The 21,479-nt window shown below is 35.5% G+C and overlaps 1 protein-coding gene across 1 annotated transcript in view; it reads left to right on the top strand.

Moving 5' to 3' along the window:
• LOC136038557 (acyl-CoA synthetase short-chain family member 3, mitochondrial-like) overlaps positions 1 to 21,479 on the top strand; it is a 150,463-nt gene that overhangs the window by 100,222 nt on the left and 28,762 nt on the right. Inside the window, exons 10-11 of the mRNA XM_065721727.1 lie at positions 15,929 to 16,001; positions 17,689 to 17,815. Of these exons, the coding sequence (XP_065577799.1) occupies positions 15,929 to 16,001; positions 17,689 to 17,815 (200 nt within the window). The remainder of the gene's footprint in view (positions 1 to 15,928; positions 16,002 to 17,688; positions 17,816 to 21,479) is intronic.

Raw genomic sequence — 21,479 nt, 5'->3', positions numbered from 1 at the left:
GGCCTATTTTTGGTTTCAGTATGTACCTAACTACAGAAGTTGTCAACCCTTTTAAACTTTCAAACTGGTATGTCTCATGAATGAATTTTTCTACCTAAAAATGGATGATATAAACTTTGATCAGCTCATCAAGAGCTATCGACTGCTGTAAAAAAAATCTATCTGTATTAGTTCAAAAGTTAACTTTTTTGCCGTATACCAAGTTTCTAACGTCATCACTTAGAAAGGAGCAAAGAATAAACTCTAATTTCGTTAGCAATGGGAGAACTTTTAAAGTTTAAGAGGCATATTTGACACCATTTCTGTATCAGCCGATTTTTGGTTTCAGTGTGTACCTTACTATTGAAGTTGTCAACCCCTTTAAACTTTCAAACTGGTATATCTAACGAAAGAATTTTTCTACCAAAAATGGATGATATATACTTTGATCAAGTCATCAAGATCTATTGACTACCCTCGAAAACAAGAATTAAGAGCTCATATGGAACTAGTAACGAGACCAGAAGAGCCAAGAGCCAAGAGCTAATGTTGTATGAGCTCAAACAAAATTCTAAGAATCAATCGATTGATTTAAAAGGAGAATCCAAAGCTTATTGCCGGTAGGGATTTGAAATAAGAGCTCTGAGTCACGATGGCCCTGACAAGCCTACCAATTTTCATCCTCCTAGCACGTCCAGAAGCACCAAACTCGCCAAAGCACTGAACCCCACCCTCTAACTCCCCCAAATAGAACGAATCCAGTACGGTTATGTCAATCACGTATCTATGAAATTATCTTATTCTACCCACCAAGCTTCATCCCGATTCCTCCACTCTAAGCGTTTTCCAAGATTTCCGATTTCCTCCTCCAACTCCCCCAATGTCAACAGATCTGGTCGGCATTTGAAATAATGGCTCTGAGACATGAGTGCCTTCTAAATATCAAATCTTACTAAGATCCGGTCACCCGTTCTTAAGTTAAATATACCTAAATGTTTCTAATTTTTCTAAATTAACCCCCCCCCCAGCTCCTCCAAAGTGAATGGATCCGTTCTAATTATGTCAATCACGTATCTAGAACTTGTGCTTAATTTTTTCCATCAATTTTCATCATAATCTCTCCACTCTAAGCGTTTTTCAAGATTTCTGTTTCCTCCTCCAACCCCCATGTCCCCGGATCCAATTCGAGTCGAATATGAAGTATCTGAGACATAAGATCCTTCTATATATCAAGTTTCATTAAGATCCGATCACTTATTCGCAAGATACCCCAGTTTTCACGTTTTCCAAGAATTCCAGTTTCCCCCTCCAACTCCCTTCAGTGTCACGGGATCTGGCCAGAATATAATATAAGAGACTTAAAGCAAAAAATCTTTCTAAATATCAAATTTCATTAAGATCTGATCTCCAGTTCGTAAGTTACAATACCTCATTTTTTCTGATTTTTTCGAGTTTCCGCGTTATTCCCCCCCCCAACTCCACCAAAGAGAGTGGATCCGGTCTGGTTATGTCAGTCACGTATCTTGGACTTGTTTTTATTCTTTCCACCCAGTTTCATCCTGGTCTCTCCGCTTTAAGTATTTTCTAAGATATCTGCCTTCCCCCCCCCCCCAACTGCCCCCAATGACTCTGGATCCGCTTGGGATTTAAAATAAGAGATCTGAGTTACGAGATCTTTCTAAATATAAAGTTGCATGAAGATCTGATCACTCCTTCGTAAGTTGAAAATACGTTATTTTTTCTAATTTTTCAGAATTAATCCCCCCAGCTCCCCCAGATAGAGCTGATTCAGTCCGGTTATGTCAGTCACGTATCTTTGACTTGTTTTTATTCTTCCCACCCAGTTTCATCCTTATCTCTCCGCTTTAAGTATTTTCTAAGATTTCCGGTCCCCCTATCTGCCCCCCCCCCAATGACGCTTGATCCGGTTGAGTTTAAGATAAGAGATCTAAGTTACGAGGTCCTTCTAAATATGAAGTTTCATGAAGATCTGATCACTCCTTCGTAAGTTAAAAATACGTCATTTTCTCGAATTTTCCAGAATTAACCCTCTCCCAACTCCCCCAAATAGAGCGGATCTGTTCCAATTATGTCAATCACGTTTCTATGACCTCTGCTTATTTTTTCCACCAAGTTTCATCTCGATACCTCCACCTTAAGCGTTTTCCAAGATTTTAGGTTCCCCCCAAACTCCCCCAATGTCACTAGATCCGGTCTGAATTTAAAATGAGAGCTTTGAGACACGATATTTTTCTTAATATCAAATTTCATTGAGATCCGATCACCTGTTCGTAAGTTAAAAACACCTCATTTTTTCTAGTTTTTCAGAATTAACCCTCTCCCCCCTCCCCAACTACCCCAAAGAGAGAGGATCCATTCTACTTATGTCAATCACATATATAGAACTTGTGCTTATTTTTCCCACCAAGTTTCATTCCGATCCCTCCACTCTAAGCGTGTTTTCAAGATTTTAGGCCCCTCCAACTCCCCCCCCCCCAATGTCACCAGATCCGGTCGGAATTTAAAATATGAGATCTGAGACACGATATCTTTACAAACATTGAATTTCATTAAGGTCTGATCACCCGTTTGTAAGTTAAAAATACATCTTTTTTTCTTATTTTTCCCACTTAACGGTCCCCCCACCCCAGATGGTCAAATTGGGGAAACAATAATTTCTAATTTAATCTGGTCTGGTTCCTGATACGCCCGCCAAATTTCATCGTCCTATTTTACCTGGAAGGGTCTAAAGTAGCAAAACCGCGACCGACAGACAGACCGATAGAATTTGCGATCGCTATATGTCACTTGATAGATATCAAGCGCCCTAAAAAGTTCCTAGCGTCATCACTTAGAAAGGAGCAAAGGATAAACTCTAATTTCTTTAGCAATGAAAGAACTTTTAAAGTTCAAGAGGTACATCTGATACCATTCCTCGACCGCAATCCCAAGTGAGAAAAACCGAGTAATAAACTCAGCTGAAATCACGAACAGAAGTGGGTAGAAACAATGAATGGCATACACTCATATTTAACACTTGCAGATTTTAGTCCATCTTCGATTTGAAACTGGTACCTGCCTGCTTGCCTGCTAGAACGGAGCTTTCCACTCGAAAGCAGAAACATGGTTTGATGAAACGAAAGCTTCACTGCATAACTTCAGATAGTTCTCTCTCATATAGGCTATAGAACTCGAAGTCATTTCACAAACTATGGGTTGTGATTCGAGGACAAGTAAAAACCATCCGCTTTGGCCCCTGGCAAGGGCTCTACAAAGCTTTCCAAAATGCAAAGTTATATTCATCAATCTGGCCTAAGGTCCACACTTCCCGTAAAAACCTCAGAATTTGGACCCTTACCACTAGGAAGAAGCTGAAATCGGGGTTCTAGGAAAAAAAACATGACAAAACCAAAGTGTTGCTCTCGCAACACAAATACAAGGATGCAATACATTACGAGTACTTTGAGGAAAACAAAATAAACATTTAATACATTTAAAATTCGATCCTTTAATTTGAGAAGAAAAAAGGCTAAGAACTCGTCAAAATTACTGCAAAATAGCTAACCAAAGGGAGAACCATTGACTGATAAGTTCTAGCCAAAATGTTTCTTCTTATAGTTTTGTTCTTCTGAAACTAATACAGCCACGCAGATTAATTAGAGAACAAAAATTCCTTCGGATCTTAGCCTCTAAATGACTAATAATTAAAGGAGATGAGATTTTTTTAGTTGGATAATTCAAAACTTGGCAAAACCAAGAGGAGGAAAGTCAAAGGAATCATTCATTGCAAGATCGTCACATTTTGCTACGTTTATTGCCTGACCTTTTTCTTCTAGGTCATTCACTACACTATTGCCTCTGATTTATTATTCATTTGCCTTGCTATTTTGTATGATTAATTTAAAACGAAACCTTAAAATAAGCTATTCAAAAAAGTAAAGAGATTAAACCAAAAACGGACAAAAATAAAGTCAAATAATGTTTAAAGCGTAAAACTACCATAAATCACCTTCAATAAATAAATTAAACCCAAAACAAGCCGAAATTGCAATAAATAACCGAGTCAAACTCAAAAGGAGGAGAAATTGACATCACTGGGGCTGAAAACCCCAGATCTTCTGACGATCAAAACATAATTTGTTCTTTGTTGAAACAAAATAAGTTTTAAACGTCTTCACTTGTGTAATATTAATAAATAGAAAAAATTATCAAGACTTTAAGGAATAAATATCAGCATATATATATATATACATATATATGTGTGTGTATCTGAAGGATTATTTTGTAACTCAACAAAACGTTCCCCCAAAGAGCACCTTGGTAATCAAAATAAGTTGTTATTTTACTTACGGTTGATGGTAGATCCGCTCCGTGACCTAACTCACCAGACTAAAGGTTGTGGATATCAAATAGTTGGTGGTAACGAAGCGACCCGGCTCGATAATAACCTAAAATCTTAAAAATGAAATTTTAATACCAATAGTTACATCAAAAGAATTGCGATTTAATGCTGATTTTAAATATATAAGCTTTATCAAGTTTAGTTTTACCCATCGAAAGTTAAGAGCCCGAGAAAACTTGCCTTATTTTAGGAAATAGGGGGAAATAACGCCTAAAAGTCACACAATCTTAACGAAAACCACACCGTCAGATTCAGCCTACTAATATAGAAGTTTCAAGCTCCTATCTATGAAAACGTGGAATTTCGCATTTTTCCCCCCAGAAGACAGATCACGGATGCTTGTTTATTTGTATTTTTGTTTTTTGTTGTTTTTTTCTTCAGGGTTGATCGTATCGACTCAGTGGTCCCAGAATATCGCGAGAGATCTCATTCTAACGGAAATTTAAAGTTCTAGTGTCCTTTTTAAGTGACCTAAAAATCGGAGGGCACCTAGGCCGCACGCCCATTTTTTCCCGAACCTCACCGAATTAAAATTCTGAGAATGCCATTTCATTCACCATAGTCAAAAAACTTAGTATCTATGTCTTTGAGGACGATTTACTCCCCAAGAGTCCCCATGGTAGGGGCTGCAAGTTCCGAACTTTGACCAGTGTTTACATATAGTAATGGTTATCGGGAAGTATACAGACGTTTTCAGGGGTATTGTTTTGGTTTGGAGGGAGTATTTGAGGGGGGTTACGTTGGAGGATCTGTCCATGGAATTTATAATGGGGGACGAATATTTCAATCAAGGAGGCACAGGATTTCCTAGCATTATTCAAAAAACATTAAAAAAATAAATACGAAAAGTTTTTTCAACTGAAAGTAAGGAGCAGCATTAAAACTTAAAACAAACAGAAATTATAACGCATATTATGGGTTCACCTTCTCGTAATACGTCGCTATTTACGCTAAAATATTTTTGGTAGTTTCAACTATTTATTTTACGGCCTTTGTGATTCAGGGTTCATTCTTAAGGAATTGGGACAAAATTTAAGCTTTAGTATAAAGAGCGAGGTATTAACGAGAGGATGAGCCCTCTCATATACGAAATAAAAACATACGAATTTAGAAGTTCGTTACGTAAGTTAATTCCTAAGTTATATATTTCTTACTAATGAAAAAGTTCGTAAAAAATTAAAAGTTTTAGTTGCCATTTTAAGTAATCAAAAATTCGAGGGCAACTAGGCCTCCTCCCCCGCTCCTTTTTACTCAAAATCTTCCGAATAAAACTATGAGAAAGCCATTTAGCTAAAAAAACAATTTATGTACAAATTCAATTTTAATTATTTGTGTGCGGAGAGCCAAAATCAAAACATGCATTAATTCAAAAACGTTCAGAAATTAAATAAAAAAAATAAGTTTTTTGACTGAAAGTAAAGAGTAGCATTAAAACTTAAAATAAACAGAAATTATAACGCATATGAAGGGTTCACCTTCTCGTAATACGTCGCTCTTTTTCCGCTAAATTATTTTTAGTAATTTCAACCATTTCTTTTACGGCCTTTGTGATTCAGGGGTCATTCTTAAGGAATTGGGACAAAATTTAAGCTTTAGTGTAAAGAGCGAGGTATTCAAAAAGTTCAGAAATTAAATAATAAAAATAAGTTTTTTGACTGAAAGTAAGGAGCAACATTAAAACTTATAACGAAGGTTAATTATTCCGTATATGAAAGGGGTTGTCCCCTCCTCAACGCCTCGCTCTTTACGCTAAAGTTGCTTAATTTTTTTAAAAAGTAGAGTTGTGACACAGAGTCAAACTTTACAAAAAGCCAAAAAGCATTCGGGTTAGCCCTTCAGAGAATGTTAAGAGAGTTTTGATCTATACCTTTACTAATATGACCTTTGCTTGGAAAGTAAAGTTCATACATGTCCAACTACCCAAATAAATTATAGTATATGTAAACAATGAACGAACTGCCGACTTTACAGCCCTTGCCCTGAAGCCTGTGGACAGGGGACGTACCTAAAGACATAATTACTGAACCTTTTATATATGCTGAGCAAAATGGCTATCTCAAAGTTGTGATTGGATGCATTTGAGGAAAAGAGGGCATAAGGGAGGGAGGAAATTACCCTCTTCTCACTTTCGACTCTTACAAAAGAAACTGGAACTTTTCATTTCCAATCAAATGAACCTCGTCCAAATTTTATACGACCACCCCTTCCACAAAAACCTTACATGCCCCCAGAGCATATGTTACAACCCTTACCCCAGGGTCTGGGGGTTTGTGTCAACCCTGGAGGCATTGTTATAAGGTCTTCTGACTGTTTTGAATAACATGACTGTCTCAAAAATTCCAATCGGATACATTTTTGGGAAAGATTGTGTGGGGGGTCTAGTTACCCCGATACCTTTTTATCTTCGAAAGGGCACTAGAAATTCCGATTTCCAATCGATTGAGCTCCTCTAAGGTTTATATGACATTTCCTTTCCAAAAAAATTATATGTTAACAGTGAGCAGCTAATTACATTTGGGGAACAGAGGGTATGGGGGGTAGTTGCCCTCTGATCACTTTTTACTCTTAAAAATGACCCTAGAAATTCTGATTTCAAATTGAATGAGTCCCCTATGAAGCTCACACGACCACCCCGTACATATAAACCTTACCCATTAACAATTGGCAAATAGTGAAACTTAAGTCTCGCCCCGAGGGTTATGGGGTGTTGATATCCCGAAGATCTAATTAACGGACCTTTCAAACAGGCTTAACAAAATGGCTATCTCAAATTTTGACTGGATGTATTTCATTAAATAATGGGCATAGGGAGTGGGGGGGGGAGGGCTGGCTGCTCTTTAATCACTTGTGATTTTAAAATAGGGCAGTAGAACTTTCAATTTTCGATTGAATAGACTCTTCCGAAGTTTTGACGGCAATTCCTTCAATACGAAGTGACTTGGTGTTGGTGACACAAAAAAGTAAATGATAGTTTATGCCTGGGTCACTCTTAACTTTGACAACACTATTGCGCTGTCTATCAAACAGTTCGTGGTAACGAACTGTAGTAAGGAGCGATCCGGCTCAATAGTAACCAAAACTCTAAAAAATTGAATTTTGATATCAATAGCTACATCAAAAGAATCGCATTTTAATGCTGATTTTAAATATATAAGTTTCACCAAGTTTAGTCTTACCCATCAAAAGTTACGAGCCTGAGAAAATTTGCCTTATTTAGGAAAATAGGGGGAAACACCCCCTAAAAGTCCTAGGATCTTAAGGAAAATGACACCATCAGATTCAGCGTATCAGAGAACCCTACTGTAGAAGTTTCAAGCTCCTATCTACAAAAATGTGGAATTTTGAATTTTTTGCCAGAAGACAAATCACGGGTGCGTGTTTATTTGTTTGTTTTTTTTTTTTTTTTTTTTTTTTCCCCAGGGGTCATCGTATCGACCAAGTGGTCCTAGAATGTCGCAAGAGGGCTCATTCTAACGGAAATGAAAAGTTCTAGTGCCCTTTTTAAGTGACCAAAAAAATTGGAGGGCACCTAGGCCCCCTCCCACGCTAATTTTTTCTCCAAAGTCAACAGATCAAAATTTTGAGATAGCCATTTTGTTCCGCATAGTCAAAAACCATAATAACCATGTCTTTGGGAATGACTTACTCCCCCAAAGTCCCTGGGGGTGGGGCTGCAACTTACAAACTTCGACCAGTGTTTACATATAATAATGGTTATTGGGAAGTGTACAGTCGGTTTCAGGGGATTTTTTTGGTTTTGGGGGTGGGGTTGAGGGGAGGGGGCTATGTGGGAGGATCTTTCCATGGAGAAATGTGTCATGGGGGAACAGAAATTCAATGGAAAGGGCGCAGGATTTTCTAAAATTACTATAAAAAAACAATGAAAAAGTAAACATGGAAACTTTTTTTTCAATTGAAAGTAAAGAGTAGCATTGAAACTTAAAACGAACAGAGATTATTACGCATGTGAGGGGTTCTAAAAATACTTTAGCATAAAGAGCGAGGTATTTAGGAGGAGATAAATACCTCGCTCTTTATGCTATAGTATTTTTAGTAATTTCAACTATTCATTCTACGGCCTTTCTGATTCAGGGGTCATTCTTAAAGAATTGGGACAAAACTTGCGATTTAGTGTAAAGAACGAGGTATTAACGAGGGTACAAACCCTCTCATATACATAATAAAAATTAAAGAATATAAAAGTTTGTTACGTAAGATAATTCTTAAGTTACGTATATTTTTTACTAATAGAAAAATTCGTTAAAAATAAAAATTTATAGTTGCCTTTTTATGTAACCGAAAAATTGCATGGCAACTAGGCCTCCTTTCCCATCCCTTATTTCTCAAAATCTTCTGATCAAAACTAAGAGAAAGCCATTTAGCCAAAAAAGGAATTAATATGCAAATTTCATTTTAATAATTTATGTGTGGAGAGCCAAAATCAAACATGCATTAATTCAAAAACTTTCAGAAATTACATAAAAAAAACTAGTTTTTTTAACTGAAAGTAAGGAGCGACATTAAAACTTAAAACGAACAGAAATTACTCCGTATATGAAATGGGTTGTCCCCTCCGCAATCCCTCGCTCTTTACGCTAAAGTTTGACTCTTTGCCACAATTCTGCTTTTTAAAACAATTAAAAGCTTTAGCGTAAAGAGCGAGGGATTGCGGAGGGGACAACCCATTTCATATACGGAGTAATTTCTGTTCGTTTTAAGTTTTAATGTCGCTCCTTACTTTCAGTTAAAAAAATTAGTTTTTTTTATGTAATCCACAAGGCCAATTCAAAGTCAATTCAAACGAGATGAGATAGAGCATTATATGATATCACTCATTTCTGATCGAGTCACGATCGCTTGAACTGTTGGATATAAGTTGCCTTTATCCGGATCATGGAAAGAGAGGCATCACGTGCAGAAGAGGACGACCTCCCGCAATATTTTGGTGACTCGGCTAAAGAAAATCTTACCGGTGCATTATCCCAACCTAGAAAGTAAAAAGAATCGAATTAATACGATGATGAGATATATTAAAGAAGAGGAAAATATCAATCTGACAAACACGGAAATCTCGATTTGCCAAAGTTCTGTTCTCAGTCGGTAGATATAGTGATTTTACAAATCCAATTTCCAGATGACTTAGAGATATAAAAAATAAAATAACGAAAAAGAAAAATCTATGAAAATAAATGATAATACTGACAGGAAATATTCCATTTTTGATAATGTTCAATAATTACAGGAGTATAGCCAGCCAAAATCAGCTGGGGATTCCGTGACCAAATTAGAATTCAATAGTCACTACTTGCTGGTAGCAACTCATTGTGAAACGGGGTAGTGCAACATCAGGGCTAAGACTGATTATTTACTGAAGTATAAACGAACGAAAAATAATTACGACAAATAGAATTGTTAAGTTTTGCCTAATAGTGTTTAGTAAAGTGGTACAGGGTGATTTCAAATCTCAACATTTTGTCCTTTAGTACTGCTCATAAAATGTTTATTTTTTCTGTTTATCTCTTACACCTAAAAATCCTTAACGCAAAATAAATATATGCTCATGTGGTCCTCAGCTCTTTTGGCTACTAAGAGGGCAACATCTAACAATAACAATATAAAACAGGAGACAGGGCAGTAATGTTAGACACGTAGGGACATCATATAAGTACTGATTAGGCACATTTGTAGGAGTGGACTAGAGCCTTGTCCCTCCTCCATGGGAAAAAATCAATTATAGTGCTTTGCATGCATTTTGCTTCCTTGTGGACAAAAAATGCAAAATCTGCTCCATAAAAGACAAAAAATGAATTGATAAAAGTTTGACTGTATCACTTGAATAAAGCGATGACCCGGTTGCCTGAGCCATAATAACATTTGGTCGATGATAACATGATAACATTTGGCCAAGGTCAGTGATGACCTTGGTCAACTGGATAAACATTTTAAAAGGCGATCCCATATGCTGAAAGCTAATCATTGGATGACTAGGAATTGTTCTGTGTTATTGATTAAATAAAAACAGGTTTTTCAACTGAAAGTAAGAAGCAATATTAAAACTCAAAACGAACCAAAATTTTTCCGTATATGGATAGTTTGCCCCCTCCTTAATAATTTTCTCTTCACGCTGTTTATTAGCATTTTTTTAAAAAAAACTTCCTATTCTAATTAAGTGGCCCCTGTGCCTCAGGAGCCGTTCTTAAAAAATTGGGAAAAACAGTCAAACTTTGACGTAAAGAGCAATGTATTGAAAAGGAGGGCAACCCCTTCATATATGGAATGATTTCTGCTTGTTTTTAGTTTTATTGTTACTCCTTACTTTCAGTTTAAAGAACTTGTTTTATATGTAATTTCTGATTGTTTTCTAATAGCCCCGGTAAATCTAGCCCACCATCCGTGCAAAACTCCTTGTCCTTACCAGAAATTCCTCCGTGAAAAGCTTCTCCCACATAAAATACACCCCTCCGTAAAATTCTGTCCGGATAGTTCCATACTCGCTGAAAATCTCCCACCCCTTTCATAATATTTCTTACAAAAGATTCCACCAGAAAAATTCTCCTTAGCATACTTTCAATTGAAGGGGTTTTAAAGTTCTAATCATTTTTCCGACCACTCCAGAAATTCCCCATTCCGTGGAAACTATTTCCCGGAAATCCAAACACGGGAGGATAATTTTCCTCGGACAATTCCCCTGGATCATCTCCACATGCAAAATTGATTAGGCAAAGAGAAATAAGACAAAATAATTTCGTATGGGAATCCGGTCAAAGCTCCCCAGTGTAAAACTTTCCCTGGAAAGTTCACCGCGGAATTTTCACTCCACACGAAAAATTATCCCATGGAAGTCCACTCCAAGCACAAAATCCCCCCTAAAAATGTCTGTATGCTTCTTAATAACAAATACTATGCTTAAACAATGGATGAATTTTACAACTTAGACTTATACGCAGGGGCTAGGGTGTCACGTTGTCTCCAAAGGCACATTTTTGGGACTTTTAAACTGAACAAAATGAGTGTCTAAAAATTCTGATCGGAGGATTTTTTGGGAAAAAGAGCATGGAGGGCTAGTTGCCCCGTAATGTTTTTGGTCACTTCAATAAGACAGTAAAACTTTTTATTTCCGTTCAAACGAGCCCTCTCCTGATGTTCTAAGACCATTGGTTCGATACGATCACCCTTGGGGAAAAAAACAAAAAAAACAAACACTGCTGATCTTTCCTCTTACAAAAAGAGACAAATTCCAGATTTTTGGGAATAGAAGCTTGAAACCATTACAGTTCCCTGATTCATTGAGTTTTATGGTGTAGTTTTCATTGAGATTCCTTGAATATTAGACAATCTGGCAATTTTTTTCAGGCGTGTAGCCTTTCAAGGAAAACCCTAAGCTTAATTAATCTTGAGTATTTGGAATCAGCAGTATAAGTGGATTATCTGATGTGTGTATTGATATCAAAATTCTGTCTTTTAGAGCTTTGGTTTCTATTGTGCTGTGTCGCTCCTTACTTATAGTTCGTTACCACGAACTTTTTGATCTCTACTGTTCTAAAAATCATAGTAGTAAATGGGATGGCGATCCAGTCCACAAAAACTTTCTGGAGCCAGCCTTTCGAAATACATTTTGAAAAATTAGGTTGATTCATTGGATAACCGACAATTACTCTGTGAATCAGTGTCTTCAATGTCTTCGACAGCAAATGGTTTAAATGATACAATCCAAAACTACTCCTCTTCTGGGGAAGGGTCACTATATAGATCTAGATCTGGTAAAAATCATATATCTTGATCATAATTGCATAAATTACAAATTATTTTAGACCTAGCTCCTGTAGAAATTGACAAACGGAACAATTAGTTATACTCTGTCATCTTCTAGCAGAGTAGAAGGGCTATCCAACACTATTCATGCGTCAAAAACTATCCAACACTGTTTGAAGTACCCTTATTAGGTGTTTTATCAGTAGTAGTAGTAGTAGTAGTAGTAGTAGTAGTAGTAGTAGTAGTAGTAGTAGTAGTAGTAGTAGTAGTAGTAGTAGTAGTAGTAGTAGTAGTAGCACAATTTTATTGAAAATAATCATTTTTATGCAATAGCACAACAAAAGCAGAGTTTGCGAGGATGTGCTAAAATAAAAAAAATAAAAAGAGTATGGAGCATGAGACCATTTACCAACACCAACATAAAAATAAGCAACGAAACACTAGAATATGAAACCTCAAAACAACACATTAAAAAATACAGAAAAATAACAAACTGAAAATATAGTTAATCTGTTTCGAAAGCATACCTACCGAGCAACTCTACACGTAAATCAGATTTAAACTGGTAAATATTACCATTATCCTTAATATCTCTACTAAGTGTGTTCCAAAGTAGTGTAAATGTATCTCATGGTAAAATCACACAAGAAGCAATTCTTCTCCCGATTATAAGGTATGAAAGAAATGGGCATTAAGTTGACTTTCAATCAAATAAGGCGATTGGAAAGAATTAACAGCAGGTAGTGCAATCTACTACCCCTCACATTCAAACATCTTGGCGAGTGACAGCCCTACATAGAGGCAGCATGTCATCAAAATAGGGCCTGCTGTTGATAAGATGTTTATCTTTGTCTGTCCCCCAGTAGAACGACAATGGTATTTGTCCCTATTGGTGACACCATTATCAACAAGCACGTGTTCATTTGGTCTGTGTGCAGAATATCTCTTATCTGCTTAGGCTTTTTCTAAAGTCCTAAATGATCAGAAATTAGGTCCTTTCCAGGGGTTTCTAAAAGACCGCAGGAAAGTCATAAATTTACCTGTCCTTTTGGTTATTTAGTATTTTACTTGAGAAAAATATTTTTGGCTTGGTGGCGACCCTGCATATTGCCTGAGGGTATTAATAATTGTGGATGTGTGACATGGAATATTGAAATAAATATATAATATCGTTTTATTGTAAAAAATTAAGAAAAGAAATTCCGCGGGAGTTGATGGAATTACTGCCAGACATTTTGATTGTGAAAGTGCTTTTCTTTTAAATCATTCATCTCTACTTTTGAAATATCTATTGAAAACGGAGTTGTTCCTTTTCAATTTACAGTTGGTCAAATAACCACTATCCCGAAAAAAGGCAAAAAGGATTTTACTGCGTGTAATTCGTTCCGATCTTTTACCGTTTCTTGTACTATTTTTATATTATTTGAGTCAGTTATTTTGGATGAAATTGTTTCTAAATGTTATGTCTCACCCCATCAGTTTGATTACCAAAAAGGTACTAGCTGGGAGCATGCTCTTTTTGCTTTAATGAATGCTCTTGATGATCCAGAAAGAAGTAGATCCCATATTATTCTTTGTGCTTTAGACGTTGCTCGAGCTTTCGACTCTTGCATTTTTACCCTGTTTTATTTGAAGGGTAAAAAAGAGGGGTAAAATGTTTTATAGTAAAGTGCCTTTTGTATTATGTACCATCACCTTAAGGCGAAGTTAAAGGGGGTATCCTCTCTTTTTGATATTTTGAAAGGAGTCTGTCAAGGTGGCCTTACCTCACCTTCTTTATTTAATAACTCTGTTCTACATGCCCAGAATTCTGTTAATTTTAATTGTATTCCTCATGGGTTTAACTTGTCTTTAATAACTTTTGCAGATGATGTTTTGAATCTAAGCCGTACTTTTAGTGGATATGAAAACGTGTTTAATCAGTTTTACAATGAATTTGAAGATATTGGGCTTTCTTTCAATGTAGAAAAAACTGCAGTTGTAGCTTTCAATTTTCAAGAGACAAATGACCCGATTTTTTTATCTTTTAGCTAATACTAAGTCCCCCTTTCTCAAAAATTAGTTTACCTTGGAATGCCTATTGTAAAAAATATGAAAGAAACTGTGAAATTATCACTTGAAAACTTGAAGAAAAAACTGAGCATTTCTTAGGCTTCAATTGTATCTAATATTAAACACATAGATAAATTAAATCTTGCGAAAATTTATAATAGCCTAGTTGTGCCTCGTCTCCTTTTTCTTTGTCCGGTTTGGCAGTTTTTTAATGAGCCTCAGAAACTATATGTTAGTAGTTTATATATTCGTTATGCTAAATTCCTTCTCAGTTACCCTCCTTGGACTAGAAATAGTTACTTAATGAATAAATTCCACCTAGTTTCGCCTATATGTGTTATTGATAAAAGGCTACATGATTTTCGTTCTTCTATGTTGATAGTATCTCATCCATGGTCGGCATTATTTATTTAACTTATTGTTGGTGTTGATTTGTATTTATTTGTAGTTTTTTGATTGTTTTTCTCTTATTACCCCATCTTATGGGCGTTTCGCCTTATTTTTTGTAGATGGGTTATAAATAAATTGATTGATTGATTGAATATACATTTAGGCTTACCACAAAATATGCAGTTTCTGCTGCATTTCTGCTAATGAATTACATCTGTCTTTTGTAAAAAAAAAAACATGTAGTCCAAAATTTGATTTGAAACTAAAAAACTAGTCCAAAGAAACTAGTTCCAAAAAGAAAACTTTGAAAAGAAATTAGTTCAAAATTTGATTTGATATAAACCATTTGATCACCGTTTATCAGCAGAAGAAAGATGTCTGTCAGAAGAAGTCTGTCAGCGTCTCTCCACATTCATCGCCTTTTATCAATGTTTTATTTAGATTGAATATACCTGTGGAAACACTTCCCTTATTTGCGGCAGCTGTGGTTCGTCTTATTTTGACTTCATACTTCATTGTGATATTTCCTCTTCCTATTTTCATTTTTTATCGACATATTTTACGTAACACTTAGATTTTATATTCTTACACGCTTTTTTAACTCCCCTCAAGTTGTGAGCTAGCCCTTTACTTGTTCCCGCTGCTCCCCCTCCTTCAACCGTTTACAGAGAGTTAGGTATGCTACACCTAGTTTGAACCAAAATGATGGAAGGGTTTTAACTCTATATGATTAGAGAACCAAAGTGTGCTCATGGCCGCCCAAACACGATGAACTCCAACACTTTGACCTTGACCTTGAACCATGTGTGGTCTTTTCCATCTTGCCAGTCAAAAAAAAACAGCCAAAGTAATTTACCTTCCTTTTAATCTTGAATTCATATTTGTTATTCTTTACCCTGCACTGTTTTCCCTGAAATTAGGACATCTTTTCATTAGTCCTATAATTTTATATATTTTTCATTTAGATTACTTATTCTTGCCTTTTTTAAGGTACCTTGCCTACATTTAGTCTTTTTTCTAGGGTTTTATTATCTTCTTGTTTACTTCCTTTACTTTCTCAAGTCGACTTTTTTCTTATAGACCCTTTGTAAATAATAATTTATGTTTGTGATTTGCATATAAATTGTGTAAAAACCCAGTTTTACATTATAATCCTTTAAGTTTTAATTTAAACTTTTAATTTTTATTTCTAGTTTTAATATAATAAAGGGTTTTAAAGTCAGTTAAATTTTATTTAAGTTCTTTATGGTCTAATGAGACAATTCAGGACTGTGTCTGAAAGCATCAATAATTTGGTAGTTAGTTCCAAAAGATTACTTTTTATATAATAATATGGTGTTTTTTTTTTTTTAGTTTGAGAAGCATCTTTGTAGCTGGAGAACATTGTGACTATGAAACACGATTCTGGGCTGAAGAAAAATTCCAGGTTCGTTACTTTTGATCACAGACATAATGTTTTCCTCTCCAAATTCTTAAGCAATGACCTTGATCTTAAATAATATTTAAAAAGAAACTAGCACTTTAATGAAACTAAAAACAATTTTTCTTGTCAAATTCATCATCACAATCATCAGTTCATGTAATTGTCGTAGTACAACGGCTAAGATACTCTCCTTCCATGAATTGAAGTCATGAGACCATGATAGTAAGAGTCCGGTGTTTCTTGACAGAACTAGAAAAAAGCGAAACAGGTTTAACTTTAACTTTGATTATAAAAAGGAACACTGTGCTGCCATCTTTTAATCCTATATTATAACTTACAACAAGCTTTACGGACAGTGATTTAAAATATTTGAAGTCGACAGGGCTTTAAGTATATCCAACCTGGAATGAAAACATGAATTTTTTCAGAGTTAGGGGGTAACTCTCAAACAACTTTTACCAAAGTACAATAAAGAATATGTCACAGTAGAAAATATTCCCATGAATTCAATGTAGTAGTTACAGTAAAAATATTCCCAGGAAGTTAAAATAGTAGATGGAACTCATTTTTTTTATAGGAGTTTATTTGAGTCAGTGATCATGTTAGTTCAAATCATCTAAGCTTCCACAAGAATTTTTTGTTTTATAGAGCTGTGACTCCTTTTCATTTGTAATACATAAGAAATATGAATATTAGAAAAAAATGTGAAAAATATACATTATCTTTTAATGCTTGTTATTATTTCAGAATTTTTATTAGCAAAATCTGTCCTAAAATCATTGAAAACCTGTTAATAAACCCGTTCAACCCGTGGAAAATCAGTTCAAGTAAAGTTTGGAAACCTTAGATTTGTAATTTCAAAAAAAAAAAATCTTGGAAAATAGCATTTATGAATAGAAGTAAAATTGGTCAGGGGGATGGAGGGGGGGTAAAAATAATTCTTTAGTTTGATGTCCTGTTGCAGTAACTCCAGTTTTGTGGTTTTTCCACTCTCCTGAACAATTTGGAAAAATACAAATACGGCATTTCCGGTGGCTGCTGTCGACATATAAGAGACAAGCTTGCATTCATGGATTTTTGTTAGGAGGAGGGGGGATTAAAAAAAAATTTTACGCATCAAGAATTTGCTTATATACTTTTTTTTACGACTCCCACAAAAATTTGGCAGGTGTGTGGCTCAAACCTGAGCCCCCCCCCCCACTGTATATAGCCTCAATTGCATAGAGATTTCTGCTTTGAATACCATTTCTGCTCCGTTTCAGCTCTATGACAAAGCTTTATTCATAACTCAGTCCATTCATAATAAGCAGCCTTTCCTGCATATAGAGTATTTGTGGGTGTTGAAGAACATTCCTTCAAATCTACCATTGTTTTTTTTTTTTTTTTTTTTTTTTTTTACCAAAATTGTAAACTTCAGATGAAATCATTTATTTATCTGCGGTTTTTAAGCATACAAAGGAATATAAGTAGATAATCTAATTTGATAAATTAAAATCTTGACGTCGAAGTAAGAATACCTTTAAATTATTACCAATTGATGAAAAAATTAAAAAAGGTTAAAACAAAAACAGTTAAAACAGCTTCATTAGAAGTATAATATATATAACCTCTATAAAATTGAAGAAAAAAAGAAAAATTTAGGCCTTTGCATTTATCCATGTTTTAAGTTAAGTATGATGTGGGGTTTTAGGTTCCTCTGTTGGATAACTGGTGGCAAACTGAAACAGGTCATCCAATTACAGCAGCCTGTATTGGATTAGGAGACTCGCCACGACCGCCAAGAGATAGCAGTGGAAGACCTGTGCCTGGCTGGAACGGTAAGCAATTTTCATATTCTGCTGCAATTCAAAAAGGCGCAAATCAAAAATCATGTAATGGTGTAAAAATCATGGTGTAAAATGGTGTAATGGTGTAAAATCATGTAAAACCATGTAATGGTTCACTTAAAAAGGCCGCAAATCCAAATACAACTCACCAGGTGATATTGACGCTTTAATTATACTTTAATAAAAAAAATTTTTACTTTTTTTAGTTTTAAAGTTTTAAAAAGTTTCAATGCACAGGATTGCCAGCAAAGAATTGTGAGAGAATAGGAGCCATGACTCATAGCAACCCGCTAGAAAGCTAAGCATATGCAAGTAGGACCGAAATTTCAGTCTTTCGCACCCCTAGGCCCAAGCAATTTACAGAGAAATCCCCTAAAATTCGGAGATAGTGGAAGCCCTAAACAGAAGGCAACTGATGAGTGATGAGCCTAAGGTAATACAAGAGAGGTGATTCTGAGTTCTGAGCTGCCATTCTTGTGAGACATATGATAGTTTATAAACGGCTTTGAGGAGAAATCACATCAATCCGGTTTTTGTTAAGAAAAAATCACTCAGCGTTGTTTTTTTTTTTTTTGTGCTCCTCGGCATTGCGCGCCCCTAGGCCTGGGCCTACTGGGCCTTAGCGCAAATCCTAGCCTGCATACAAGTATGCAATATTTTGTAGTATTTGGAAACAAAACGAGGGCTAGTATGGACTAAATAGAACATTTTTTCAAACTTCCGTCCGCTCTGGGAAAATTTTTTACCCGCAAATCAACATAGCTGAAATATAATAATTATAATAATAATTATAATAAATGTAATAATAAATATAATAATAATATAATATAAAATATTCAGCATGATGAAAGCAAAGAATAATAAGGATATGTGATTTAGGGATATTTGTAGATATTCTGTCAGCTTAGATATTAGTGAGATAGCGATTATATTACAATGCTGCCAAGAAAATTTTCAACCCATTGATTATTGGACTACAATTCACGTTACAATAAAAAATACCACACTCGTGCATCTTTAAACACGTAGAAGAAAACCAAAAAATATATAAAACGGAACATTTGCAGAATGTAAAAGAGCTGAGAAGAACAAAGCGCACAAAACAAATCAAACAGCACTGTTTATAGAATTTATGCGAAACAGCTTGTCAAAATCCTTTTGTACCTTATAATCTCCCAGATTTATTGTGTCTAAGCGTGAACCAGAAGTGTGGCTAGAACGAACAAAAGGCGAGGTGGAGGGCCCTCCAGTGAAGTCTTCAAATACCATAATAAAGCTATTTTCTAATATTGGACAAGGTTGGAGAGATTTTATGGAAACAAGAATATTTGATGAGACAAAAATAAATCATTATGTTCCTTTCTTTCTTTAGCTAAGGAATGGCCAGGCTTTGGCTTGCGAGCGATATTCAGGTCTTTGAATCTTAATAATAATAAAAAAATAAGGTAAAATATTGACCTCGAATTAAATAATAAGCTTTCTTAAAGTAAAACAGGCTTAAAAAGTTATTATTTTCCAGCAATTAAACTGTTTTTAAAACAATTCAATAAATTAAAAAGTAATCAAACCTATTAAATTATGTTATTTCCTCCGCTTTGGGGTTGAGTTCGCGCTAACCCAACGAATTACACGTGAACGAATTTGTATTTAATCCAGTGTGATTTCTTCAACTAAGGCGTTACAAATGTTAATTCCATGCCCTTAAGGAAATTTTTTAGACCCTTTCTCATGTAATATTTTTCATTTTATGTGCATTGGGGTTTCAACGGCCAAATAACTTACAGATATGAGTTTTAAGCTTATCGAAATAAAGTAATAATTTCCAAAAGCCTGTACCACAAACACAGTTTTTTTTTGTAAGTTAAGGTTCCCTTGACTCAAGGACCTACAGATACAATTAAAAAAAAAATCAGAATATAAAAAAGACAGCCTATATTTGGCTGACGACCCCTAATCCCTTCCTTCCTCCCTTTCAAATTTTAAGGTAATCTTGATAAGGGAAAGACCATTGAATGTATCAAAGCAACAGGATACCGAAAAAAAACATGCCCTCCTTTTTCTGTTATTGAAATTTTGTGTGAACAACGGGCAATTTGGATAAATTAGGGCCCTTGCTGCAGGGGCTACATATATCTTATCATCTCGGGATTATTGGTTCATTCAATCATTCTGAGGAAGACGGCTATATCTAAGTTTGGATTTGGTGCTATAGTTGGCTACGGGGATACCCAAAGGCAAAAAGGCCACTCCCTTCTTACCATGTAAAAAGACATAGTATTTTCGGTTTTTGACCAATTAAGGCCCTTTTTTTGACTACTTTTTCCATGGGAAGTGGCCAATAAAAAAAAATACATGGGAGACACATCATTCTCTGCTTATTTTCCAAAACTGTGGTGTCTCTGAAAGGGTCACCAGTAAATATTTCCTCTTGTTTTTACTACAACCGTATAAATTTCCATGTCAAAAGAATGAGATACGGCTCTAGAGACTGTTAATTTTATCTAATTCCTTTTTAATAGCTTTCTGACTTTGAATTGTTTCTCCTGTCTCAGAATATTATCATCTGTTACACCACTCATTCTTAGGACCTATTCTACATTCGCAGTTGGTTTTTGTAAAAAGGATTTTATAAAGTTACTAGCTGTTGGGGTGGCGCTTCTACGTAAAACTACGTAAAAATTGCGAATATACAACATTCTTTGCTGTCCCATTGTCTGTGCATATAAATAGATTTTCAGGTTTACCGACTCTTGAACATGCAACATATAATGGTCCATGGGAAAACAATCCGTATTCAGATCTATACCTCATGATTCTAATGATTGCCCTTGAGCTTTGTTGATGGTGATTGCTAATCGACCATTCCCTGAGTCGCCATCGTCATTTATATATCCCCCTGTGCACCCCGGCGTCCCCTTTGTAGTTATGTCCCTGTGTCCCGGTCGTCATTTATATTCCCTGTGTCCCGGTCGTCATTTGTGTCCCGGTGTTCCAGTCTGTGATTTCTCTTTGAGTGTCCCGGGCGTCATTTATATTCCTTGTGTCCCGGTGTCCCGGTCGTCATTTATATCCCCCTGTGCCCCCCGGCGTCCCCATTGTAGTTGTGTCCCTGTGTCCCGGTCGTCATTTATATTCCCTGTGTCCCGGTCGTCATTTGTATCCCGGTGTCCCGGTCTGTATATACATTCGTTTTTTAGTTTTGTTTTTCTCCTTTATTTTTTTCCTTTTTTCTTTTTTTTCTTTTTTAGTTTATTTAGATTTTTAGATTTTAGTTTTTTTTTGTAGTTTTTACCTTTTTTGTTTTTTTCTTCTTTTGTATTAGTGTGAAATAATTCAGACGTCATATGCGGACAAACATGACGTCACCTGATCCACAGATCCACACACAGACAACTTATTTTTATATATATAGATATGTTAACGTCATGCTTAAAACGTAAATGATTTAGACACGAACGGTAGACGTCGCTCAAATGGGCCCAAATGTAAATTTCGTTAACTACTTATTTTTACTTTTTTTGGTGAGCTTTGCTGATATTTCGTTAAATATAACTATTGTCTTTAGCTTCAGTTTAGTATTTTAGATGTTAATTTGTGTTCGTAGAACATTATACACCTGAAAAGCAAAAACATGTGTTTGAATCTAACTTTTTGT

The sequence above is a fragment of the Artemia franciscana genome, chromosome 18, assembly GCF_032884065.1.
Source record: "Artemia franciscana chromosome 18, ASM3288406v1, whole genome shotgun sequence".
Lineage (NCBI taxonomy): Eukaryota > Metazoa > Arthropoda > Branchiopoda > Anostraca > Artemiidae > Artemia > Artemia franciscana.
The sequence above is the reverse complement of the archived record's forward strand: the minus strand, read 5'-3'. Positions and strand labels throughout refer to the sequence as shown.